The 27,924-nt window shown below is 40.1% G+C and overlaps 1 protein-coding gene across 2 annotated transcripts in view; it reads right to left on the bottom strand.

Moving 5' to 3' along the window:
* The window catches only part of LOC133415821 (protein phosphatase 3 catalytic subunit alpha-like), a 43,008-nt gene that overhangs the window by 7,355 nt on the left and 7,729 nt on the right, over positions 1-27,924 (bottom strand). For both annotated transcript variants that reach the window (XM_061702288.1, XM_061702289.1), the window contains exons 2-12: positions 27,647-27,847; positions 23,648-23,772; positions 23,422-23,533; positions 23,032-23,177; positions 22,808-22,947; positions 5,076-5,153; positions 4,879-4,973; positions 2,971-3,096; positions 2,771-2,848; positions 1,252-1,336; positions 472-569 (exon numbers count right to left, since the gene is read on the bottom strand). In XM_061702288.1, coding sequence (XP_061558272.1) covers positions 472-569; positions 1,252-1,336; positions 2,771-2,848; positions 2,971-3,096; positions 4,879-4,973; positions 5,076-5,153; positions 22,808-22,947; positions 23,032-23,177; positions 23,422-23,533; positions 23,648-23,772; positions 27,647-27,847 — 1,284 coding nt within the window. The remainder of the gene's footprint in view (positions 1-471; positions 570-1,251; positions 1,337-2,770; positions 2,849-2,970; positions 3,097-4,878; positions 4,974-5,075; positions 5,154-22,807; positions 22,948-23,031; positions 23,178-23,421; positions 23,534-23,647; positions 23,773-27,646; positions 27,848-27,924) is intronic.

A 27,924-nucleotide genomic window follows, 5' to 3' on the forward strand; every position in this document is an offset into this window, starting at 1 on the left:
TAAACATGTAATCCTACTTGGTATATACAATTTTTTCAAAAGTGGTATTTGTACATCCCTAACAAATACAGAAATGTTTTTTTTTGTTTTGTTTTTTCGCAATTTGATACCTGTGGGCAATCCTTCCAAACGTATTCATCCATTATCAATGGAGCTTTCCTCGTTAGTGTCACGGGTAACTGGACCCTATCCAAGATGACTTTCGGCAAAGGGGCGAAGTACACCCTGAACTGGTCATCAGTCACTCGTAAGGCACATATAGACAAAAATCATTGACACTCACACCTATGGTAACGTCTGTCTTCATTTGGCCTAAGAAGCATGTTGTTGGGATGTGGGAGGAAACTGGAGTGCCTTATAACACCCACGCAACACGTGGAGAGATTTTAGACCCTTTCAGAGGGTAATATTGAGTTGAAAAAGCTGTAGAAAAAGTACAAAAAGGAGTCTTATCTCCAGCCTTGTACTTACCACTCTGCAACGTCTGTTTGCCCCCAGAGAGAACCCCGCTCGGCAGCATGCCGGTGGGCGTCAGGCCCTTGAGCGTCAACACATTTTCACTTTCCTCTCTGCAGGTATCACAGATCAGACTGATCAGATGATCTGAACGACTTTGAAATAGGTGAAAATATTGTCCTTCCTGAGACTGTTAACACAAACCACTTACTGGCCTCTTCATTACGTACACTTGCACAATCGAATAAGAAACACGGGGTAGAGCTGTAGGAAAATAATGCCTTCATATACATAATAATGCTAAATGTTGATTGACCAGTGAGTGAAAATTGCAATAATTAACAACCATCCATCCATTTTCTCTGCCTTTTATCATCATTAGTGTTACAGATGAGCTGGTGCCTATCCCTTCTTCAATGACTTCGGGGCAGAGACCAGTCACATGTACAGTCGGCAAACAAGCATTCACACTCACATTCACACCCATGGAAAATTCTTCCATTGAACTACCGTGCATGTTTTGGGAAAATGGAAGGAAGTAGGAGTTACCAGGGAACACACAATAATCAACATATTTAATGAATTAAAACCTCTCTGACAGTATCAATCAAAACTGAGTGTCATTATCATTGTAAACACAATACTTGAAACAGCTCTTGTACTGGATCGCACTTGTGTAGGTGTGCCTAATGAAGGGGCTGGCAAATATAGTGAGGGTCACAGGCACAGTTTCCCACTTTGAAATTATGACTATAATAAATTAAGGCAGAACTATATGCTGCACACCGGGATTACCTGAGGACTGAGAACATTTTGGCCATTTTTCCAATAGCACGAATCTTGTTTCGGATCACCTCCTTGCGGGCTGCAGCTGCGTTGGCTGTAAAGAAATATGTGTGAGTGCATTTTGAAGGATACGGTTTTTTATTCATTATTTGACACTATAAACGCACTCTGACCTCCTCGATCTTATATTTTGATGAAGACCCTTCCAAGTGAATTCAGAGATTTGTTCCTAAATACATTATAAATGTTTGAAGATAATTGCTCAAAAAGTGCAAAGACTCAGAATTATGTAGTACTGAAATGTAGAGATACAGCATTAAACTATTTTGGACCATTTCAGTTTTCATGATTTTTTTTGCGGCATGGCTAAAATGGGGCCCAGTGACACACTTGGGGTACGACATGTACCCATGTACGACATGTCAGTGGTTATCCATCACAATTGCGATGTGCAGTTAGCTAGCTAGCTTTGCCAACACCCTGAAAATGCATCTTCCCTTCGGATAGTCTGCTAGCGTGGCTGCTTTAAAGTGCCCTGTCGGCTACCGTGAGTGTGCGTACATTAGGGAGAGAAAGGCGGAAGAGCAAAGGGGGGAAAAAAGGCTGACATGACAGCTAGCATGTGGACCAGGGCCTTGCGTTTGCGTGAGCGCTTGAGAGCACCTTGTCGTCGGCCGTGAGTGCCTATATGTCACAGTAAGAAAGGCAGAAGAGAGAGGAGGGGGTAAAATAACAAAACAAAAAACTGACGTGGACCAGGACTTTCCGCTGGCAAGGCCGCTTTAGAGCGCCTCATTCTCGTTGTGTTAAAAAAAAACAGACTCAGTGTGATATATACTATTCCAGCCACCGGAGGCCTTATGCGGATATATTTGTAGGCATAATAAAGTTGCTTGACAAAGTAGCATCCATTTTTCATCAGGCCGTGGTTACACGCATTCAGTGGGCATGCCGAAAACATTTGAGAGCGGGCAACAAGGCTTGATCTTTCAATTTTGAAGCCTCATTTTATACATTTACTCGTTTTTTTAGCAGTGTTGTTAACACTTTTTTTTGTGGTGTGTCAAATTTAGAAGACATTTATTTTCACTTTATTAGGACATTAGCATTCAGATTTAAACTTTAGATTTATAATCAAAATGAGTATTTAATATTTCGATTTATATCTAAATTTAACATTTAAGTTTATATTTAACATTTATGATAAACATTTAGGTGTAACATTTAGATTTAGGTTCATCATTAAGATTTAACATTTAGGTGTAATATGTAATATTTGGATTTAACAATTTACTATATCTCCAAGTTGACAATAAAAAAAAATGTGAAAAAAAGTTTTTTAAACATTGTTTGAAGCCAAATGTGGCAAAATGTTGCTGTTATTTCCAGTGTGAGCAGCTTTATAAACGGCACCCCATAAAGATTTGCCGTCTTCCTGCCATAGCTAATGTCATTTCAGCATTTGCATCACAGTGCATTGCAAAACATGGCATGTCATATTTCCAACAATGCTAAATTTGATAGTTACCGTCAAATATCTCATCTTCATCATTCATTAGCTCGTCATCGGAGCATATACTCAGCACATTCACCAGCATCTCTGTGACTAAGGAAGAAGGAAACAGAGTGTAGGTAAGAGCTTTGGTAATCGAGCAATGATCCATGGAGGTAGCAGATCATTACATAAGCACAAGTAAAAGGAGGCGGAAGCACCCATACACTCCATACCTTTCTCTCCAACAAACGGCAGCGACCAGGTAAAGACGTCCATGAAGTTGGGCAGCCAGTAAGGATGAGGCGAGCAGTTGAACTGTCGGATGTTCATGACATTGTTTTCATATTTGAGTACAGCAGCTGGGAGAAAAGAAGCAGCATGTTAAAAATTGCGACTGTGCTGCTGCTTTGAGTGTGCGCGACTTGTTCACCTGGAGGGTATTATCATACAGTGGAACCTCGATAGAACGTTTTAATAGGGGTGGGGGTTCGTCTGATACAGGCGACTGTCTGCTACATTGGAGCCCTTTTTGTTTCGAGGCCATATGCATCCATATTACTGTACGGTACAAAATTATTGTTCCCTCTATTTGTGGACCTTAGGGTTATAACACAGCGACACCGGCGTGGGGGGCAGTGGTCCGGTGCCTGTGCCTCCTCCCTTTGGGACTGGTCGGGGGGGGCTTCGGCCGGGCTCGGGAACTCCCTGGGTCCTGGGGGGTCGGTGGCGTCCCCCTGGTTAGGTCCCCTGCTGGACGGGCTCGCTGACTCGGCCCCCCTCTTGTGGGTGGGTGGGCTCACCCTTCCTCGATGTGCTGGCTCAGCAACTCCGTACACCAGTTGACTAACATGCATGTGGTATGGTGTTCACTCACTAATAAGTATGATATACACACTATAGACTTTAATTGTGCGAGAATCACTTATAAAAACACAGGTTATAATAACATATCAACTCACAGGTTCTTGCAGGTGTTTAGACTAAAAAAAAAAAAAAAAAAAAAAGAATCCCACCGCACCACTCGTCAATAGCACTGCCTTGCTCATTTCCCCCACATTCTGTCCTCTCTTATCTTGTTCTCTTGGTTAGTTATTGCCCCCCCAAATCTACAAATGACTGTTGTAATGTTACTTGTGTTCAAATAGCTACACTGTCTCACTATTGTTCTGCTGTGGTTCTCACCCCTAGTCCACTCTATCCTTCTGTCTGTCCCCTAAACCCCTTTCCTGTCTGGTTGTATTTTCAATAAACATCAGAATAATAATAAAAAAGAAAATGAAAATAAGCAGGAGGAGTATTTCAAACTCTCCTGTTATACAGCACAAAGGCATACAGAGCCACCATTCTGCAAGGCCATGCAGCTGAGCAGGACAGGTTTAAAAAAAAGAACTAAACAAAAACTCATAAATCGGATATTTCAAGGCACCACTGTATACTGAATTAATGAGGATCTTGTCTCCATTGACCCACAAATCGACCTGCTTAATTGAACACAAACCTTTTCTGTTGTATGAATGGCAACAAGTGGCTACTGTGCATGGGTTAATTATACCTTCTGCCGCTTGACAATTTCCAGTGGTTGGGAATGACTTCTAGAACCCAAAAGGAATATAAACCATTAATAAATATATCTGATTACATGACCTTGAATATCATGGTTTTAAATTGCAATTTGTCAGTCATTACTCTCTAGACTACGATGTTAAAGCAAAACTCTCCTGTAGACAAGCAGGAAACAAGTCAACCAGCAGATGGCATAACTGAGGCCAAGCACTGCTGACACTGATACATCAAGAGGCAGAAAGCCACATGGAGATAGCCAGCTTGCCTACAGTCCCTCCCACGCTCTGCATATCCCACAGCCAATGGCAAGCAAGACAAGATCTGGGCGCACCAACACACGGGGGGGGGGGGCTTCCTGATGTATTCCTCTGTCTTGTTCACAAGCCGTAAACCACTATAGCCCTCCATATGCTCAAAGGCCACATCATTAGGTACACCACCACAATCTAATGAGATCCAAAACAAGCGCTGCATCCGACAAATAAACAATTGAACACAAAGAGTACAAACACATTCGGTCAGGAGGCAAATGGATCCACTAATTGAAATGCACAGAAACAATCCACAGATTTCCCCACCTTTGTTGTTGTAAACATCCAAGTAGTTTGGTGCAGAGAAGATGGTGATGAGGGATGGGAATCCTGTGGTCTGACTTTTACGATACATCCGGTAACTGGCAAAAACCACAACCACAACAAAAAGAATAAATAGATTTTTGTTTTTTTAAATAGACAATTTGGTCTTTTAAAGTGCATGTATCACTGTGAGAACTTACCCTGCATCTTGTGCCTCATGTGCTCGGATAATTGATAAGAGGTTATTGCTCTGTAGGAACTCACACACAGCTGGATAACTGAAAAAAAAAAGTAATGTAAAAAAAAAAGTAAAAGTGAACTAATAAATAATTGTTTGTCTGTTTTTTGGAAAAACCAGAATTTAAATACTGTGCATCCGGCAATTATTCACAGTGCATTTTGTTGTGTTACAGCCTTATTCCAGAACAAATTATTATTTTTTCCCCCCATCAAAATTCTATTTCTGTTTTTTACATTTGGGATTTTTTGATTTTTTTTTTTTAACTTCAGTTTTTATTTTTAGTTTACTTGCTTAAAAAATAAAAAATAAAATAAAAAAATAAAAAAAAGCAAAAATTGCACATTGTCATTACGGGATATATATAAACTATCTAGGTAAATTGTTTTTTTTTTTTTTTTTAGTTAATTTTGGTTGGCTGTAATATAAAAGTGGAAAAAAGTGAAGCGCTCTGAATGCTTTCTTGGAAATTTAGTTTAGCAGTTTTGAAGTCAACCAGATCAAGGAATGAGACTCCCAGCCAATCTTGTTGTTTATTAATACACCCAGGGCTTTGTTGATATACACTCTCTCCATGTTTACCCTTTCTACCTTTTTCCTTTCTTGTACTGCACCCTATTTGGTTTACAGTTTCCAAATACAATGAATTTAGTTTTATTTGCATTTAATATTGTTGTTAAATCCTTTTAAACATGTTATTAATTTCTGAAGTGGTTGATGAAAAAAGTAAATTTGTACTTGTGTCATTAGCATAAAATATAGATTTCAACACTTCACATAATTTGCAAATGTCATTTATGTACAAGTTAAAACGGATTGGCCCCTGTGAGACACCACGTGTTATATCCAAATCCTTTGACTTGTACTCCCCCAACCAATTCACCACTCCCTCCCCCAAATCCCATATTGTTCCATAACAAATGAATGAGGCACACAATGTTACCCTCAAATGACATTAAAATGTTTTGTTTTCCTCTATCACACAACATAATGTCAGGTTAGTGATTATACATCCATTCAGCAGTGGCTGAAACAAGATTTATAACTCATAAATATATTAATTTGGTCTATAAAATCACTAAATGTGAAATTAATGAAATGAAATACTAATGGAATATAAACCCAGTAGGGCTCTGAGATCTACAGACTCAGGTCGAATAGTGGAGCACAGAGTTCAAAGCCAACATAGTGAAGCAGCATTTTGCCGTTACGCCGCACACAAATGGAAAAAGTTGCCAACAGAAGTTATGTCATCCCCAAGTGTGAATGTTTTTAAGTCCAAGTTAAAAACTCTTCTTTTTTCTCATGCTTTTTAGAGCGTTTCAACTTCAATGCTCGGTCTTGCACTGTACGCTGTTTTAATTGTATTTATTTTCCCTCTTTGTTTTAAATGTTTATCAGCTGTTTTTTTTCTTTGTTTTTAAATGCTTTTAATCATGTAAAGCACATTGAGTTAGCTTGTGTATAAAATGCGCCATACAAATAAATTTGCTTTGCTAATGAAAAATTGTCATGGATGATGCAAGCATATACAATAATCCAATAGCTACTCAAACAAAACAAAATGGCATTGCAAGCAGCAGTCACAGCTTTCTGCCCTCAAGTTTTAACCTGAGAGAAAATTAACTCTAATCACACATAGCATAAAAAAGGCTGTATAGTTCATACAATATTTTTCAGGGGTTACTACAATATATTCATCTTGAAGTCTATATTGACAGTGAGGGATTACGTGAATTAAAATTTTTTTTTTTTTTTTAAAACATGGTATTCTTACAGAATTTAGGACTAGGACTTGTAGAGTGCGGATTCCAACAGAAGAAGGGTCTGATAATTGAGATACTTCCATGCTGCATTATGAATATAAATCCACTATGTAGAAGCTCTCAACACAGCTGTTATATAACACTGTGAAAGATGTTATGTCATTTGGAAACATCTTCAAGCCCTAGTGTTTGGGGGGGAAAAAAAAAAAAAAAAAAGATTAGATATTGATGGGTAAAGGCTTTTGTTTTCATCTTGTTGTCCTTTTAGTTGTATTATACAACCAAATTTAAAAAAGATAACTAATCACACTTAATTGCTGTTCTTATTTGTTGCTTGTATACCATCCCTATGAGGAATTCTTTCAGTTGGTGTCGTATAATGTCCTCCAGTATCAGATAACATGTAGATAACAAAGCTAACATTGTATAAAAATCTTCCTGAAGGCATCAGCCAAACGAGGGAAGGAGGGAATATGACACGTCCGTGACTCCACAGAGCTTTTGTTGCTTGGCACACTAGTATGTTGCATTTTGTGTTGTGACTGCTATACACTTCGTTAAAAGTAGTCCGTTTTTTTTTTCACTTCATAGATAATGGAAAGAGAAATATGGCCTGGCATGAAGCATGTTGGCATATCTACCTACATAACAATTACAGTGCAGTTGAACCTCAAAAGTCACTAAGGACTGCCTCCATACGCGTGTTTTGCTTTTGTGGGAGCTAATTATAACCATAAAATCAGAAATTGAACATAGTCCAAAACAAAGTTCTGGCTGTTAATACAATATGAGCAATAATAAAATAATAAAATTACATTACAAATTCATTTTACCAAACAGATGCTAACGTATATAACCACTTAGCTATTTTTGATTACACAACCAACAATGCTGAGTATCAATTTCTTACACAATCCAGATCGATGAAGCGACCACAAAACTCAAAATGGGCTCGTATGCTGCCTGCCAACAGTCATACAACAGGGCTTTATTAATTTCAATAATACATACTAGACTTTACACCGATTTAATCGGGCTGATGGTATCGGCCAATCAGCATTTTATGCTGATCGGCTTTAATGTCATAATTTGCCGATCCGATCAATGATGTCATTAATCGGCTCCGCAAAAGAAATTGTGTGCACAGTATATTTGAATTCAAAAGCTAGTTTATTTTTAGCCTTGTCGCGTGTCTTTTGATGTAGTACTGTAAATATCTGAATGGCCAAAGAAGTTATTTATAAAAAATTTTTAAAAATCATCAGTGGTGTGGGACAGACAACACGTCGGCGACAGACAACATGTAATACCCGGATCAGACTACAAGACAAATTTGCTCTGTCTGACTACTGCAACAAAATCTTGCACTCCGATACCACAGCATCCCGTTTTTTACGATTATTGGGCTTTATCTTGTCAACTCAAAGGCGACTGGATGCACTCGTTACCGTGGCGACGGCAACAAGAGTGGAGCGTGCCGACGGTATTATAAGGACAAAATGGGGGAAAACGTGTGTTGGTGGTCACCGGAGCTCAGGACAGGAGAGGACGTTCATTTAAGGCTTGCTTGAGTTATGTTCACGTACTTTTAATATGATACGGCTCACAAGCAGGCAATAAATGTTATGTAGCCTAGGAAGCTAGCGGTAGCACGAACGGTTGGACGTAAACATGCCGCCGTTCTGTCGAATCATGCTCTAAAGTTTCGGTGTGGGTGAAGTAATTTAATTAAAAATAAAGTAATTTAATTACAATAAGTTAGCGCCCATTATTACTGTCATGTAATGTTGGTTTGACCTGACTGATTAGAATACACGATCTGACTAGAGCAGTGATTTTCAAGCTTTATGGAGCCAAGGAACATATTTTACAATTGAAAAATCTCACCGCACACCAACAAACAAAAATGTCACAAGAAGTGCATACATTAATTACTGTATTTACTTCCTGCCATCTAATAGGAGACCATTCATTTGTTCTGTCTGTCACTCTGCCTCACTGGCATAAATAGAGGAACAAAGATACATTATTTATTGTAAATATAATTTTTGGAGCAATTAAGTACACAAGTATATACAGTAAATGAACAGGTAATTTAAATAGACACATTCCTCCATCTTGTGATCGGATTGGTGATCGGTTATCGTTTTTTTTTTTAAACTTGCTGATTGGTGATCGGCCCCAAAAATCCCGATCGTGTAAACCCTAATACATACTGTTTAAAACACCTTCGGTTTTCCCTCCCCATTACATTTCTGTCAGGTGTCTTCAAAGGGGGAGTAGTTTTTATAAAAAAACATTTCTTAAGTTGAATTATTCAGTGCTAAACCCCCTTTTATACCTGTATGACAGTTAATACACAGTTTAGTTCCCATGCCATAAAAATATTTTTTTCCCCTCCCACTTTTTTATGCATAACATTGGTCAAAATGAGTCGCTGACCTGGTTTAAGTTTGACAGCTCTTTGTCTGTTGAATGCACAAGGCAATAACTGACATAAGACTTGCAAAATGATCGGATCAGATTTCGGCATCGTTGTGATGTTGTGTTGCCAATTAATATTCAAGTAACTGTCCTCTTTGTGGTTGCTACACCCCCACTCATCTCAGGAAAACTGGCTGAGCTTTAATGGTGCATCTTGTGCAAAGCTGAAACTTCGCATCACATGCCAACCTCACGGCAGTTGAAGAATAAATGGCTTGAATTTATTTTTGAAGAAATTCCAAAGCATTCCAGAATTGTGCTGTGTTTGCACATTCTGTGGAGGATGACTTTGTAAACATAAGCTTTCACCTACGCTGGAAGAGCATTTCTGGTTTTTGAGCAAGTTACTTAGATGGGCAGCTGCCGCCAAGCCATTCCAATACACTATATAAAGCATACATGTGTTGTGTTTAATAATACTTAACTACGATATTTATCATTTATAATGTAACTGTAGATGAAATAGTAAACTTGCATTTATTATCTCCAGCGATGAACATTGCACGCAGGTTCAATTCAAGTGAATGGAAGCGGATGATGCGATTAAACTCTAAATATCACTATCTCATAATTTTATCCACGTCCCCTTTCAGCTCACGTTCCCGATTAGTGGGCCAACAATCCAATGCTCAGTGACTTGTGCTTTACAATGATTGTAAGACCCCACATCGACGGATCCAAAGGCGACCTTGCTATGATAACTTGGCGGCCACAAGCCACAAGAAGCCGTGATATCGCCAAGGGCCAACCAGAGAAAGGCTGTTTTCCATATTTAAATTAAGAAGAACAGTGATCCAATTCGCGCAAAACTTATTACATATCAAATAACGAAAAATCCGTCCGTCTCAACTGGCAGGTGTGAAAGACCAACAAGAATAGTTTGAAAAAGGGCAACCTGGGCATTTCCCACCCAAATTATCTTGCAAACCCGATAAAAGGACATCAAAGATTATTGAAAAAAAAAAAAAAAAAACTGTTGTTTTGACAGTGACAGTTTCAGATGGAACAAATTATTTCATTTAATAGGATTTGGTATATGCATTTGAATTAGAATAACTTTTAAGTTTTGTGTTCAACTTTGGTGGTATTACCAGTATTGGTTGTTTGAAAGGGCTGCATTAGATGAATGGTTCTTTCTAAATGACTCAAGTGACAAATTGACTTTACACTGATCATCATCAATTGTTAAAGTCCAGTCACTTTCTAATTTAACGCAGCATGTTGCACATGCCTCCCATCATCTTCCTCTCCTCGAGCACTTCACCACTTCCCATCCACAGCGCCATCAAACTTTCACAAGTGTTTGAAATATTTAAACGTCCAAGGTTTGTGCTGGGAGGAAGACAAGGAGGCCACTGTACCCTGAGCACCTGGTGAAACTGTGCCGTTTCTTTTATCTGGGTCACATGGCGAACGTTCCCAAGGTGGCCCTTATATAAATTACGGAAATAGCTGTGCTCACCCTCACATGGATACGCTTTCTGCGCCACAATGGCTGACAGTGAGCACTGACAAGGCTGCTAAATGCTGGACTCAACAAGTGGTTAAAAAAAAAAATGCATCTCCAAGTTACAAATACGCGCACATTTTGTATGGCATTTATTTAAGATCATGTTTGTCTTTTTGTCTTGAATAAAGGATGCCTATTAAAGCAGGAAATAAAAATCCCAAAGTACAACATGGAAAAGAATATTCTCTGTTCACTCCAACGGTTTCTATTGATTAGTCAGAGAAAACACACACACACACACACACACACACACACACACACGCACACACTGCCTGCCTGCGGCTCACATTTCTTCTCTCCTTTGTGAAATTATGTGTCGGTTTTGCCTGCGAGTGAGAGAGCGCAAGTGAGAAATCTGACAAGGGAGAATGAGCGAGAGAGACAGAGATGGAAGTTATGCGTTGCAAACACCCTCATAAAATTGATCAGTCAGGGCGCTGGTCATTGACTTCGTTAGTCTTGATCAACAAAAATCAATGACCTAACTTGATCCCTCATTGTAGAATTTTGTTTTAGCATTTTCTTGTAAATGTCAATGCAGTATTTTGATGACAACATTTTTAAAGTCAATGTGTGTGTGCGTGTGTGTCCTTGAAAAAGTGTGTAGCTGAGGGGTTTGCACATGCTATGATGCTCAAGTGATGCTTTGATGATGCTTTGTCGAGTATGAACATAATTAAATTATCTACTAAATTCTACACACGACAGAATCAATTCCTGAGAAAAACAAATTACTTTGGAGGTTTAATTTTCCAAGATTGCTCCACTGACAAAAATAAGTAATAAGTAGGACGTTTAATGTGATGCAGTCAGTATAACAGTCAGGCTTAGATTTGCCTGCGTAAAGTGAGGTGTTTTTTCTCCCTACTGAACCTAAAGATGATGATATTTCTTGCCTTAAAATTCATTACATATATATATATATATATATATATATATATATATATATATATATACACACACACACATACATACATACAAACACACACACGCGCACACGCAATGGATCTAGTAAAATCCACTGCAAAAGCCATCTCAAATACCCCATCATTGGAACAATAATGCTTAGTTTTCATTGTCACAGTCAGTTTATTATTGTGATTGTAGTTTGCTTCATTCTGAAGTGTTTCAAATTGTGTATTTTTGCCCTCTTGCATAGGTAAAGTAGTGAGACCATTGTCAAATTATCATAACTTATTATTCAGTTTCTTTCTTCTTTTCCTAAAGAACAATAAAGCTGGATTAATTATTTGAGACAAACTAATATACTCCATTAGAAGAGCATGTCAAAATGGAAACCCTTTTGAAGGCCAACCCATTGAAGGCCAAATCAGACCCATGTGACATTTACAAATTAGAGTGGTTATGTGTTATGGCCATTTCTTTTTTTTTTCATTTCTTTTTTTTTTTTTTGTCCTGTTTGGCTGTTAGGTCAAGTAGAATGGAAAATCTGTATCCCTTTTATGCCGGGACAGTTTTACTGTGTCACGGTGGCGTTTTTAAGCTTCCGCTGTGGTATTATAATTGAGTTTTATTGCGAACCAGACGAGATGAGTCTAACAGAACAAAGTTTCTAGAAGGGAGAGAGTAACAAAGACAAAAGACAAAGCACTAATTGTAAACAGGATGAGAGAAGCAAATCATGACATTATCTACAACAATGAAACATTAAATATGAGTGTTGCATGGGGCTGTAGTGCTACACCCTGTGAGGTAAGATCAGGACAAGGGTCGTGAACCCGGCTGTACAACTAAAGTGTGGTGGCATTAATTATGTAAATTATAAAAGTCTACAGGACGAGAGTCTAAGTGAGGGGATACAGAAGCGATTTGTATATTCATGAGTTATTTGTTGCACTTAGTGCGTGACCCCACACCCAGTGAAAGAGTCCTAGGGGGGGAGAGGTGAGAGGTCAGCCCCAACACCAAGCAGTCATGCAGCCCGGGAGCACCGCCATGCTAGTAAGTGAGACCCACCTCCCCCCCGTTACTATGACTGCCAGGTCCCCGACTGGCAGTCATTGGCCCTACCCAGTGTATCAATGCCCCCCCGAGTGGTGTGGTGCATTCAAATCTGGAGAGGTCAGTGAGCCGATGGCGTGGGGGCAGGGCTGCCAGGCACTACTGCCTAACAGCAGAGTGTGTGTGATGCATTTAAAATCCAAGGGGGCAGGCAGGGCGCACGGACCGGGAAACAGCACAGACATGCTGAAACCCAATCCGACACCCACGCCCTCCCGATCCCATACCAGTCCCCCAGGAACTCTTTGATATGTGTATGTACCCAGATGTGATTAGCGAGAAATATATACAGTGACTGGTGTGAGTGTGTGCTCAGTGAGCGATTAAGAGGCATGGCTCCCGCAGATCGGGCCCAATAGGTGAAGAACCACCGATGAAGAGGACCATTCCAACCAGACGTGCAGCACCAACCCCGGCCCCCCCCCCACCCAACACCCCCACCAACACCCACTATCCACCCCTGGATGGATAGTGGGTAAAACCTCACCCCCCCCCCCCCAAACCAGGCAGGGAAAAGAACCCCACAGCAGGCCCCACAGCCCGCAGGGGAACGCCCGTCTCCCCCACGGGAAGAGGTGACCGCAGCGGGACGCAAGGAACGGAGAGAAGAGGAGGAAGCAGGCCCGAGGAGCGACAGGGGCCCCCACCAGCACGGGTGCCAGCCTGCACCGCCCCAGCACCCACAGAACATGGGTGAGTCACCATCATACCACCATTACTCCCCAGGAGGTCACCCCAGTGGTTCCCACCTACCCCCAAGATCAGAAAGGAGTGAAAAAAAAGTATTTTTGGTGCATTGCACGCATATATTAGATGGAGAGAACCCCATTTTATGCATAGTGTACTGAGTAAAGTGTGTTCTATGGAACACTTTATATTGTATAAGCTGTAGATTTGTGTTTTTTGTCATTCTAAACATATTGTTACATATCTGTATCCAGTAGCTACGGTCAGCAGACATGAAGAGGTCTTGTTCCTATTTGGTGATTGGTAAGTGCATTCATTGATTTAGTACATGAAATTAATTTATAAACTTTTGAGAGATTTATTTTACTTTGCGGGAGAAGCTTCATTATTTGCTTGACCAACTCCGGCAGTTCGAGGGTGCTCTGGAGTGTTGGTATTCTTTTTTTTAATTGCTGCTTTTAATTTATTGTATTGAAGAAAGTTTCCGGCTGTTATTTATTTTATTTTATTTATTTATCACGTGTCCTAAAACATTATTGTTAAATAGTTGTTGTAGGTGGTTAATTCCATGTTGTTCCCAGGTACTAAAATGAAGGGGTATATTATTAATTCCGAAATCTGGATTATGACAGATTGGGGAGAGCATACTGGGAGCGAATTGATCTGCAGGAGTCCATGAGTTTGCTGTTATTTGTCCAGTTAATGGAGTACCGTATTTGCACGACCATAGGGCGCACCGTATTAAAAGCCTCAGTCTCAGTTAAGGGGTCTATTACTGTATTTAGCACATACATAAGGCGCACTGTATTATTGGCGCAGGCATAGTAAAACATACGCTATCTTAAAACATACGGTAGCATGCATGCACGCTAAAACAATGTTTTTAAAAAGGCAGGGGGAGCAAAACTGAGTTTGGTTGGACTTTGTTGAACTATTTAACAATGTACTCACATTATATTTTTATCGATCTTCATCCACAAATCCATCAAAGTCCTCATCCTCTGTATCCGAAATGAACACCTGGGCAAGTTCTCAATCAAACAAGCTAGGTTCCCTCTCGTCATTGTCGGAGTCAGTCTTGTTGCCGTGCGGCTCCTCAGAAAAGATGCTGGCTTTTACGAAAGCTCGAACAACAGTGCAAGCAGAAACGTTAGCCCAAGCATCCACAATCCATTAACAAATTGTGGCGTAACTCGCCCGCCGCCGCCTCCTAGTCTTAGTAAAACTGTGTTCGCCATCTGTCATCCATCGCTTCCATGCCGGTCGCAACTTCACTTTGAAGGCCCTGTTTACACTGATGTCCAGCGGTTGGAGTTCCTTAGTCAAGCCTCCCGGAATGATGACAAGCTTCCTCACTTGCTGCACATGGCAGAGTTATTGCACTCAGTCGAATGGTGACTTGAGACGCTTCTCCCAGCTCATTCATTCATTGCTCGAGTTGGTCTTCCAACTCGGGCCACCTCGCCTTGTTTCCTCATTTTGTTTTTCTTTTTTTTCCTGTGGAAACTCAGCTTCGTCTTCTTGACTTGGCGAAGCTCGTTTTCCTGCTTCCTCCACTTACGAACCATGGATTCGTTGATCTTGAATTCTCTCCTGGCTGTGGCTGCTCGATTCCCATGTTCCTCCGTGCAACTAATAGCTTGCAGTTTAAACTGTACTTCGTAAGCGTGTCTCTTCGTAGGTGCCATTTTCGGGGGTCCTTAGTCCAACATGGGCCACCTCGCCTTGTTTCCGCGTTTTTTTTTTTTTTTTTCGTGGAAACTCATCTTCGTCTTTTTGACTTGGCGAAGCTCGTTTTCCTGCTTCCTACACTTGCGAACCATCGATTCGTTGATCTTGAATTCTCTTATGGCTGCTTGATTCCCTTGTTCTTCCGCTTAACTGATCCATTTTGGAGAAAATTTAAGACTTTTAAGTGCGCCTTATGGTCGTGAAAATACGGTAGTCTGATATTTGTGAAAATGTTTTAATGAGATTGAAAACTGCCTGAATAGAATACTTGGGTTCCTCTAACTAAAGAAGAATATCATCAGTATATAGATTGATTTTGTGTTCTGTAACTAGTGAGCAGATACCTTTAATATTAGCATTCAGACGTATAGCGGCAGCAAGAGGTTCGATAAATATTGCAAATAGCATTAGTGAGAGTGGACATCCTTGTCTGGTTCCTCTTTGTAATGTAAAACTTTGTGAAGTGATCCTATTTGTGGTGACTGTCGATTTCGGCGCATTGTATAATGTTGCTATCCAATGTATAAATTAATCTCCAAAGTACTCCAAACAGGAAAGCCCAGTTAACTTTATCGAAAGATTTCTCTGCATCAAGTGACATGATGATTGCGTTTAGATTTTTACGCGGTGACATGTGACATAATGACAGACGTCTGACATTATTTGTGGAACTTCTACCTTTAATGAAGCTTGTCTGGTCATAGTGGATTATTGACAGAAGTACCTTTTTAAGTCTCGCTGCGAGAGCTTTCGTGATAATCTTGATATCTAAATTAATCAGTGATAAGGGCCGATAATTCGCCGGGAGAGTGGGGTCTTTACCTGGCTTTAGTAATAACTTAATTGAAGCTGTGTTCATATGGCTACTAATTCTACCTTCATCCTTTATCTCAGACTATTCTGAAAAATAGCGGCGCTAGTATTGGCCAAAAATGTTTAATGAATTCAACAGGGATTCCGTCCGGGCCAGGCGCCTGTCCCGGTTGCATATTTTTTAATGTCTTATGTAATTCTGTGATGGTTAAAAGAACATCAAGGCTGTCTTTAATTTGTGTATTTAATTGAGGGATGTTTAGATCCTTAATAAAAGTTTCAATGTATTTTTTATCTCAGTTGTTTGAAGATGCGTATAAACTTCTATTAAATTTTAAAAAATTTCATTTATTTCTAACGGTGACTGTGTATAGTTGCCGTTTGAATCTTGAATGGCTGTAATTACTGATTTTTCTTTATTGCGCTGAAGTTGGTTCGCAAGGAATTTTCCTGATTTATTATTGTACTCAAAGTTAATGTATCTTAACTGTTGTTGTAGAAAATCTGTTCTTTTTGATAAGATAACGTCTAACTGATGTTTTGCCTTTTGAAGTTTGTTTCTAAGCGTATCTATCGTATTAATTGCATAATCTTCTGTGAGGTGTTTAATTTTTTTCCTCAATTCCATTTTCCAATTTTTGTTATTGTTTTTTTCTTATACAAAGAATATGATATGATTCGACCTCTCAAAAGAGCTTTCCCGATTTCCCACAACAGAGATGGGGATATGGTTGGGGAGTCGTTGAATTTCAGAAACTCATCTCATTCCTCCCTCACGAAAGAATCAAAATCTGTGTCCTTCAATTGGGACGTGTTGCAGCGCCATGTTGGTGGGGGTCCCAAATTTGATTAAACTTTTAGATTGAGAGAAATCGTTGCATGATCGATGATGATGATTGGATGTATTTTGGGAGTAATTCTTTGAGCTGCCAAATTGTTTGAAAGAAAGAAATCTATTCTTGAGAAAGAGCGGTCAACTGACGAGAAAAATGTGTATTCTTTTTTTGTACGGTTTTTCAGCCTCCACGTCAACGAGACCAAAGTCATCCATATACTGCTCTAGTATATTAGAGCATTGTGGCTGATTACTATTTTTGAGATTTGAGCGATCTATTAGGGGATTTAGCGTAAGGTTAAAATCAGCTCCCATAATAATTGTATAAGTGGCTGACAAGTTTAACAAGTGTGAAAAAAGCATGTGAAAAAAGGCTGGATTATCCTTATTTGGCGCATATACATTGACAATTGTATAAAACTTCGTAGACTAATTATATATCGGCCTTCTGGATCTGCTACTGTACCATTTATTGTAAAAAGTAGTCTTTTATGGACTAGTATTGAGACTCCTTTGTCTACAGTTATAAAAGGCAGAGATAACCTGAGTGAAATTAGAGTCAATGAGGCATTTTTCTTCTGACTTAGTAAGGTGTGTTTCTTGTAGTAGGAGGAGGTCTGTATAAGTTTAGTGGTATAATTCAGAATCTTAATTCTCTTTGCCTGTGATCGAATGCCATTGACATTCCAAGACACGAATGTTAAGTGTGACATATAATGGGTGTGTGTATCATAATTTTAAATAGATTTGGTACTATGCATTCTTTGTTGTTGTTTTTTTGACAGTTTTCGGGAGATTTTTAGGTATTGTGTTGACGAATGTTATTTAGAGAGGGTGATAGAGATGCTATATGTGTGGAAGCAAGCAGAGCAGGAAAGCAGAGAGATAGGAGTGAGGATTCATGCTGGTGGCATGCGTGATTCCGTTTTTGTTTATCTAAGCAAAAGTGGAAAGAATGAAACAAAATACAATACATTTTTGACAATTTCTAACGACAACAGATCAAAAGAAGTACTTATTTAGAAGAGCCAGGGCATGACATTGGTATCACGAAACAGTTGACCGTCGACATATAGCTTGTCAACAACTAACCACGCTCGTTTGCCTTTGTCGCAGAACTCCTTCATCAATAGATACAAAACTCTACACCTCTCATTATTCTCCTTGGAGAACTGGTCGTTCATTCCAAACGAAGTCCCTCTAAGCTCCCGACCTTTGGATTTTACAAACACTTTTTTCTGAAAGTGTTCAAACTTTGCAATGATGGGACGTGGTCGGTTTCCTGGACGAGGGCTTCCCAATCGATGGATACGGTGAAAAGTAATCTTCTCGACTGTATCTTGCTATATCTTGAGCGCGGACATCATAAACTTTTTAATCTCCACCTTGGGGTCTTCCAGAGCATTGTCTGGAATGCCTGAGAAAATTAGGTTGTCACACATGCTTCTTGACTGAATGTCCAACGTAGTTTCTTTCATGAGTTTATATTCCAGTCTAAGAGTTTGTAGTTCTGCTGACGTTAACATCATGTTTGATCGAAGCGCAGTATTATCTAATCTTAGCTCATTCACTTGTTGTTGCGTGAACTCCAACCTCTTTCTGAGTTCGGTGAGCTCCTGGCGAAACTAATCAAGTGCAATTGACAATTTCTTGTCGATTGAAAAGAAGACACTCGTCTGTATCTCTGTCGAATCAAGCAAATCCTCAGTTGAGGTGGAAGAATCAGCTTTTTTCCTTTTCAGCGGCAGCTCGACGCGTTGACTCGGATCCTCCATGGCGAGACGAGCTGGCGTTGACGTAGCTGCGCGGATAGCAAGTGGCTCTCTGTAAGTTACTGTTGCTAGCAAACCTGGCGAAGGAAAAAAGGAAAGAACGAAGCAACCATCCGCCTTTGATAAAGGCTTGTGAAAAGTGAAATTTTATCTTGTAGTAGCTGAGACTGTGCAAGGGGCGCCGCCATGTTTTGGAAACCACGCAATCTCTCGTGTTGTCACAGCATGCTCCCGTCCGCCTTAGCTGCTCCCGTCCCCCATATTTTCTGTTCGCTCCAACAGTTTCTATTGATTAGTCAGAGAAAACACACACACACACTGCCTGCGGCTCACATTTCTTCTCTCCTTTGTGAAATTATGTGTCGGTTTTGCCTGCGAGTGAGAGAGCCCAAGTGAGAAATCTGACAAGTGAGAATGAGCAAGAGAGACAGAGATGGAAGTTATGCGTTGCAAACACCCTCATAAAATTGATCTGTCAGGCCGCTGGTCATTGCCTTCGTTTGTCTTGATCAACAAAATTCAATGACCTAACTTGAACCCTCATTTCAGAATTTTGTTTTAGCATTTTCTTGTAAATGTCAATTCAGTATTTTGATGACAACATTTTTAAAGTCAATAAGTGTGTGAGTGTGTGTCCTTGATAATGAGATAAGTATGTAGCTGAGGGGTTTGCACATGCTGTGATGCTCAAGTAGCTTTGTCTAGTATGAACATAATTAAATTTTCTACTAAATTCTACCCACTACAGAATCAATTCCTGAGAAAAATAAATTACTTTGGAGTTTTAATTTTCCGAGATTGCTCCACTGACAAAAATAAGTAATAAGTAGGACGTTTAATGTGATGCAGTCAGTATAACAGTCAGGCTTAAATTTGCCTGCGTAAAGTGAGGTGTTTCCCCCCCCCCCCCCCCCCATTGAACCTAAAGATGATGATATTTCTTGCATTAAAATTCATTATATATATATATACACACACACACGCGCGCGCAATGGATCTAGTAAGATTCATTGCAAAAGCCATCTCAAATACCCCATCATTGCAACAATAATAATGCTTAGTTTTCATTGTCACAGTCAGTTTATTATTGTGATTGTAGTTTGCTTCATTCCGAAGTGTTTCAAATTGTGTATTTTTGAGACAAAATAATATACTCCATTAGAAGAATGTGTCAAAAAGGAAGCCTTTTTTAAAATTCATACTAATATTGAAGGCCAAATCTGACCCATGTGACATTTACAAATGTAGAGTGGCTTTGTGTTATGGCCATTTCAAATCGATATTATGTGCATTGATTTTTGGAAGTCGTATAATACTGCAAGCAGGGCTTGTTTGAGTGTCATGTTCATGTACTGTATACCCACTATGTGAACTTGCTTGGCTTAGGTGAGATCAATATTTTATAACTATATAGTAGGTATTATAATTGATTGACTTTTCATGTAGCTCTCCCTCCATTCATTAAGGGCTTCTTATATTTAAGAAAGTGATCATATTGCATTGGCCATGGATCCCAGGGGACAGTGTTTCCTCTCTCCTAAAGGTGGCGAGATAAGTTTCAGAGTAAAGTTACTACCTTTACTCCCAGGTCACAGGGGGCTAAATGACAACAATATTGCAGCCTCCTCCACACTACACAGAATAATTTTCACAACGGTCCCATCACTGAGACAATATCGTATTATATATGTTTTATATTCTTTGCCAGCTACTCTCCAAGGATGAAGATGGATGAACATTTTGTAGCTCAATATATATTTAATCAGATGTCATCTGCTTGTTCATAACTACATAGCATATATATGAAAATAATGGTAAGTGTTTTTACGACTGTCATAAGAGGCAAAAGGTTGTTGTTCTGAGGATTTAATAAGATTTTGTACATTACAGAAAACAGACAGTGGAACGTAAACGAATTTGACAAACCTTTTTGCTAAGAATATGCTTCTAAAGTTGCACAAATGAAATACCTTTTCACAAATTAAAACAATTGCCATATTTTCACCATAACACCTCAAGGATCAAGAAAGACACCACATTTTACACCAGACTTGCTAAAATTAATCTGTTTTGAGGGGCTGTGCCATCATGAAAATGAGCCACTGTGCACTGTACCCCCCTCTATTGCATTGCGAGGTGGTGTACGGCTTTTATTACCATGACGACTGGGCAAACTGTTCCTACTAGGCCATATTTTGAAGAAAAAGTGAGCTCCCGCTGATCAAAGATACATTTTATTCTGCCAGGTACTTCATCAGCATGCAGTGCATGCAGCAGACATATAACCCAAGTCATGGGTGAAGAAACTTGGTGTGGTGCCAATTTGTGACATCACAATTCAGAATTCAAAATTCAGAATAGCACTGACACATATTTGGTTGTTTAGTTTCACGTGATGGGTGGGCAAGCATGCCAGAGATCCAACTATCCATCCATCCTTTTTCTGAGCCGCTTCTCCTCACTAGGGTCGCAGTCGTGCTGGAGCCTATCCCAGCTGTCATCGGGCAGGAGGCGGGGTACACCCTGAACTGGTTGCCAGCCAATCGCAGGGCACATAGAAACAAACAACCATTCGCACTCACAGTCATGCCTACGGGCAATTTAGAGTCTCCAATTAATGCATGTTTTGGGGATGTGGGAGGAAACCGGAGTGCCGGAGAAAACCCACGCAGGCACGGGGAGAACATGCAAACTCCACACAGGCGGGGCTGGGTTTTGAACCCCGGTCCCCAGAACTGTGAGGCTGACGCTCTTACCAGTCGTCCACTGTGCCGCCGAGATCCAACTATTTACATGTAATTTTCATTAATTTGTCCTCTTAAAAGTCCCTTTCCATCAAAATGTATTTTTCCCTCCCTTTTTATTCATAATATACAGTATGTCAAAATTAGTCTGTAACATGGTTTAAGTTTGACATCTATGCGGTTTGTCGATTGAATGCAAACGGCAATAAACTGCATAACGCCTTTTTGAAATCGCTGACATTGTGACGTAGTTTTGTCAATTAATATTCAAGTACCTGCCCAGCTCGTGGTTGGTACCCACCCACTCAACTCAGTTGAAAAGCAACATTTTAAATTTCAATTTCAATCAAATTTCAATTTTCACCCATGTCCCCTCACAGATCACGTTCCCATTAATGGGGGAACGATCCAACACTTGGTGAATTGGGCTTCACAATAATAGTAAGACATCGAAGGATGCAAAGTCGCTGTGATTGCTTGGCTGCCCCAACCTTCGAGACGGTAGTAGACACCGTGATATGGATCAATGGAATGCTAAAAAGTGAGATGCATGAGGCAGAACTGGGACATGAATCACCTTTGCATTACACCTTTGTCATTAAAGACAATAGAGACTGAGTGTTGTGTTTTATTGTTTTTATGTCTTAATATTCACGGTGGTTTACATGTTTTCACTACTGTATTATAGTTACGAATGCAGAATGCCTAGACAGTCATTGTAGGTTTTATGTCGCAACCCTTTGACTGTGGAACAAAGTGTACTGTAGATCATGTTGGGTAATAGTCAAGTTTTAATGTATATATGTAGCTCTTTGGTCGATTGTCTACTAAATTCTCAAGACACGTTGACATCAACTGCTCTGAGCCTTCATTAAACAAGTTTCACCCCCACTGGCACCTAATCTCTGCTCCTCATCAGCACCCACTTCCATGGCTCTCTCACATTTTACAATAGAGGATCAGTTCTCGCACTTCCACTTTAACATGCTCTGCTTAATAGTTTCACAATCAACTCATGTACCATGTTTTTTTTCATCGTTTAATCTCTGCATTTATTTTTTTTTTTTAGACTTTATGCTCATTTATGTTCATCTTTTAATTGAAAAGAAATAAAGTTGTCTCACTAAGAGTAGATCCTCATCATAGACAAGATGGAAACGCTTAATAGAAACTTTTCACAGATGGATGAAGGTTTTTTTTTGGTCCATGTAAAGATACCCTGGAGTCCCAAAATTAGCTGTATGGAGTACATTAGTATGGATTGTGTTCTGAGGCACAGAAATGAACTCCGGCTGAACCCTGATTTCTGACAACGTCGGGGTGAGCCCACCTGTAAAAGTAGGAGCAGCCTCGCACTGTGTTGTGGCTGAAATATTCCTGGGTTTTCTCATTGCCGAAGTCCTCCAGAGGATCCGACCATAGCAGGTCACACATGGGGCCAAAAGCCGGCGGCTCCTTAAATCGATCCAACTTAACACGACCGGCAGAAAGAGACACACAATTCATGAGGCAAAATCTATCCACCATTGTGAAACTCCCCCGAAGCAATCTTACCTTTTTAATATCATCTAATGTGTGAATTTCAGGTGAGAGTCCGCCATGGACACACAGAAACTGCTGGTTCATGAGCGCAGCCAGAGGAAGGCAGTCAAACGCGTCCATGCATGAGTCATACACCTGCTCCGAATATTTGATTTTACCTGCCAAACAACGGTAGGACAATTAGTTGTATATGTGATCTCTCCGATACACTACAGTATGGACAAAAGTCCTTGAAGTGAACATGGAAAACAGAAGAACATGGAAGAATGCACGTCCAATTTCATTTTAATCCATTAAATCCCTATCATTTGTGCTGTCAAAGCAGAACTACTGGTCCAGAAGTGCCCCTGAAAACATATGAGATTAGTATGACAAAACAACTGAACACCGAGGTGTACTCACATTCTTGTTTGAAGGTGAAATATTCTGTCAAATGTCTACATTCATGATTTCCACGCAGTAAAAATAGTGTCTTTGGATAGAGGATTTTCAGTGACCAAAGATATAAAACACACTGTCGAGACAAAAATTCAAAGAAAGTATTCTATAAGTATGATGTTCAATAAGTTACAAACACTAGCTTATACAGTATGTGTCATTTCCCTATGTAATACTGTGATAGCTTCACCTCAATGCTAAAGTAGCCACGGTCGACATAGTCCCCCAGGAAAAGGTAACGCGTTGTGGCCGGTGAGCCTCCCACTTCGAAAAGCTTCATCAGGTCAAAGAACTGCCCATGGATGTCCCCACAAACTGGAAAACACAAGGGGGAAAAATAACTTTAAAAATTATTTGATAGGTTTGGCACTGGCACCCTGGTGGCTGACTTGGTAGCACACCCACCTCACAGTTCAGAGGTGATTGGTTCAAATCTACAGCCTAAAAATATTTCGCTTTACTACGAAGAATTTTGCGCGTGAAAACATGCTCACGAGAAGAAAATAGTTGAGATGGACACTATTTTAAAGTGAATGTTAGTTTTGTAATTTACACTGGAAGTTGCTTAGTCACCATTTGGCGAGTGCACTATTTTGTTTTCAGAATTCAACTTGCTTTCTCATCCCTTCCATAAATTGTAGTACTCCACTGTTATGTGGAATATAATAATTTTTAAGAAATCATCCGAGCAGTTTACATTTTTCCTTTGATGGATTAAACGCAGTTGTGTTTCAGGATGATAAAAGAGTCACTCTCTTTAATGGGTAAGTGAAAATAGTGTAAATGCGTGCTGTCTTCAGGGTCACAAGAAGCAGTGTTTATGGTCTTTAGCTGAAAGGCTATTGCCCACCAAATAGAAGCAAGACACCTTTCGTAAGAGAGATGCATGCTTGTTTTTTCATTGGACTTTGTACGACTCCGCATTGCAAACCGACATCTAATTGCCTTGCGACCTTCAATTTTTCATCATCATCTCTTTCGCCTCCCCCACCCCCATCTCCTCTCTCTTTTCCTCTCTCCCCTATCAGCGCCACAGTGGCCTTTGCCCACTCAAAGCTTGGAGCGATGTGAGTGGGAGACTGCTTGTGTGACTAAAGCAATCACACACGCGCATGAACATACAAGCACGTACACGCATGCATGTACACAAAAATCCACCCAGCATGTCCATGCAAGTTAAGATTTTGTGAGTGCACAAATGTCTCATCATAATTAGATGCCTGCACGCAAAATCACACAGACAATAGGGGTTGTACCCATTATTTGTTAAAACTGTCGTCATGAAATGAAAGTGTAGTACATGAGTAAAATGATTGTCTCTGGCCCATCCTGTGCCTCCGATTTAATTTGCAAAAGAATTCCACGCCGATAGAAAAACAACCAATCAGAGACGGAAGGTGTGACTGACAAGGTGTCAATTTCTCTTGCATAAGTGGACACACTCATAGCGGGAATACCCCTGCGGAGTCATGCTGCCAGCTTTGCTGAAACTATGTTGGACTAAAATCTAAATAAAAAAGGTAATATCACCTCTTTTATTATTTTGAATTGATTGTATATTCCACAAAGTAAAAGTTCAAACTGATAACTCTATTACAAATAAGTCATGCTACCAATGAGCCAACGTCAGCTCGCTTACAGTGCTAATGCAAGCTCGACATGTTCTCTGTTACTATTGATCACGACTATTCACTTTCATAATCGCATGCCATTATGAATGGCCACGTTTGAGAATCACGCTCATACACATTTGTGGGGGGCAGTTTCTTTGGTCAGAGCCTCGAAGGACTTAAATTATTAAGTCTGATGTAAACTTTTACTCAATTTTACTTGCAGTCCCAAAGCACTGACACTTTATACTATCCTTCCCTTGTAAAATTATTTGTTTCCCTGTTATCGACATGGCTAAATATATACAGGTAGTATTTGTCAGACTTTGAAGCTACAAGAAATTCTCTGTTTGAGGAAATAAATCCCTTGATGACTGTAGACCCAGAATAAAAATGACTTTCTGGCATGTTCGGCAGGGCATAAAACTAGGCCACAATTTAGGTTGATCAGAGGGAGACACTGGCAGTCTCAGACTCTGCCAGCGTTTGGAGATGTCACAATTTTAGCAAATAACTTCCGGGTAGTTGCAACAGACATACAGTAAAAATGTCACATTTTCTGCAACTTAACAGACCAGGATGTAGATGACTTAGCACAATTGCATTTATTATAAGGTTTGTACAACTAATATCTCGGATACATTTTCACTCAAAATGAACAACTTCCTGCATCAGGACTTTCAATTATTTTTGTAATTAGTATGTCATATGGAAGGCACACCAGGATGGTCACCAGCTAATTGCTCGGCACATATATGCAAACAACCATTCACACTTACGGACAATTTAAGACCTTAAAGGTGCCATATTTTACCAAACCAACTTTTACTAGTATTTGGGATGTAATAGTGGCTCTATGTTGCTTCAGTAAACACGTGACATATGAATTAAAATCGTCCACGCATTCATGAGTTCTTGATGTTTTCCTGCCGAGAGGCCTTAAATCAGGTCATTCAAATTTCTCAAGCTTATCTACGTCACTAGCGAAGATCTCCGCCTACCTCTCCGCTCCTAAGCCAGTGCTGTCAACATAAAGTGTTCTCACAAGTGGGTCTTCTCCACAGAGGCAACCAATCAGAGGAAAGGAGGGGCGGGATACGAAACTGGGTCAAACAGAAGTACCTGTCAGAGGGGCCTTTTCTGGACACTCGTAAGGTGTTTTTTTAAATTAATTTGACATTTTTATGTTAGAAAGTTAGAAAGTGTATGTTAGAAAAGTCACTTAGAAAGTCACTCTCTGGAGATCTAACTGGCCAAAAATATGGGACCTTTAAATTAACTCTGCAACCCTGAATGAATGAGTAACAAAATATGATTCAACTCCATGATGGCGATACAGATCCAATATATGCTCATTTGTTTTTTGACACACTTGTTATAAGTGAATATTTTTCATTGTTTGTGTGTGTGTTTTCTCTCTTCCTGTTTTACTGTTTATATTATTTGTTTCTTGTCACTTTTCTCATCCAATCAACAACACCATTTCCACTTCTGTTTTGTGAAATCTTTGTGGTTCTGGTCCTTTTTGTGTCGCTTATTTCTAGACTTTACACAATCGGGATTTTGGGGCCGATCACCGATAAGCAAGTTTAAAAAAAAAAAAAACGATAAGCGATCACAAGATGGAGGAATGCGTCTATTTACATGACTTGTTCATTTATTGTATATACTAGTGTATTGTATACTGTATCCATCCATCCATCCATCCATCCATTTTCTGTACAGCTTATCCTCACAAGGTTTGCGGGTGTGCTGGAGCCGTCCCAGCTCAAATTATTCTCTCGCATTTTAGACAAAAGTTAAAACATCAATGACCTCAAGGGGGCATTCAAGGATTGGCCACTGAGAGAGAATAATTTGAGCTGGGACGGCTCCAGCACACCCGCAAACCCATGGGTGCAGGCCCGGCTACCAGGCGCTCGCCTACGAGCCCCACCTCCGGGCCTGGCTCCAGAGGGGGGCCCCGGTGACCCGCGTCCGGGCAAGGGAAACCCGAATCCATTTATTGTACTCGTCATAGGGGTTTTTGGAGCCGTGCTTTGTCTGGTCCCTCACCTAGGACCTGTTTGCCATGGGTGACCCTGCCAGGGGCATAAAGCCCCAGACAACTTAGCTCCTAGGATCATTGGGACACACAAACCCCTCCACCACGATAAGGTGACGGCTCACTTTAAACTGCATACATTTCTGGAGGTCTCTGAACCATTTGCACAATGGTCATTGCACCAGACTATTGTTCTATTACTCATTTCAAACTGTTCTAAATTCCTAGAGGACTCGGCATCATTTGCACAACTGTCAAAAAAATAAAAAATAAATAAAAATAAAAAAGTATCTGCATTACCACATTACTGGTCACCTTTTATTGCTCAGTGACTGTGTTTTTATATTTTTATTGTCTCAAAAGTATTCACTGTCAATTGAGTGTCTGTTGTCGTACGAGAGCGGCTCCAGCTACTGGAAACAAATTCCTTGTGTGTTTTTGACATACTTGCCAAATGAATATGATTCTGATTACATCCTAGCAGTGCAGTTTTTTTTAAATTCGTTTTTTGTTTTTTTTTTAATGTCAAAACTACCTGTGACTGGTGCCTCAATGTCCAGTATAGTTTTCTCTTGGCGCAGGATTGTCGCCCCTTCGTTGATGATTCGCAATGCCACGGCTTCTTCCACGCGGCCCTCCTTGGTAAGATGGGCCTTCAGGAGGTCCACGCGAGGCTTCCCTTCGCAGTCGAACACTTCTTTCATGGTAAGACGGTGACTTAGGGGAAAGGGGACAGCTGGGGACAGAGACATGGGACATCAAATTCATGTGGACACTATTTGAATGCGATCAGAAAAGTGGGACTCATTGCAA

Source organism: Phycodurus eques, chromosome 17, assembly GCF_024500275.1.
Source record: "Phycodurus eques isolate BA_2022a chromosome 17, UOR_Pequ_1.1, whole genome shotgun sequence".
Lineage (NCBI taxonomy): Eukaryota > Metazoa > Chordata > Actinopteri > Syngnathiformes > Syngnathidae > Phycodurus > Phycodurus eques.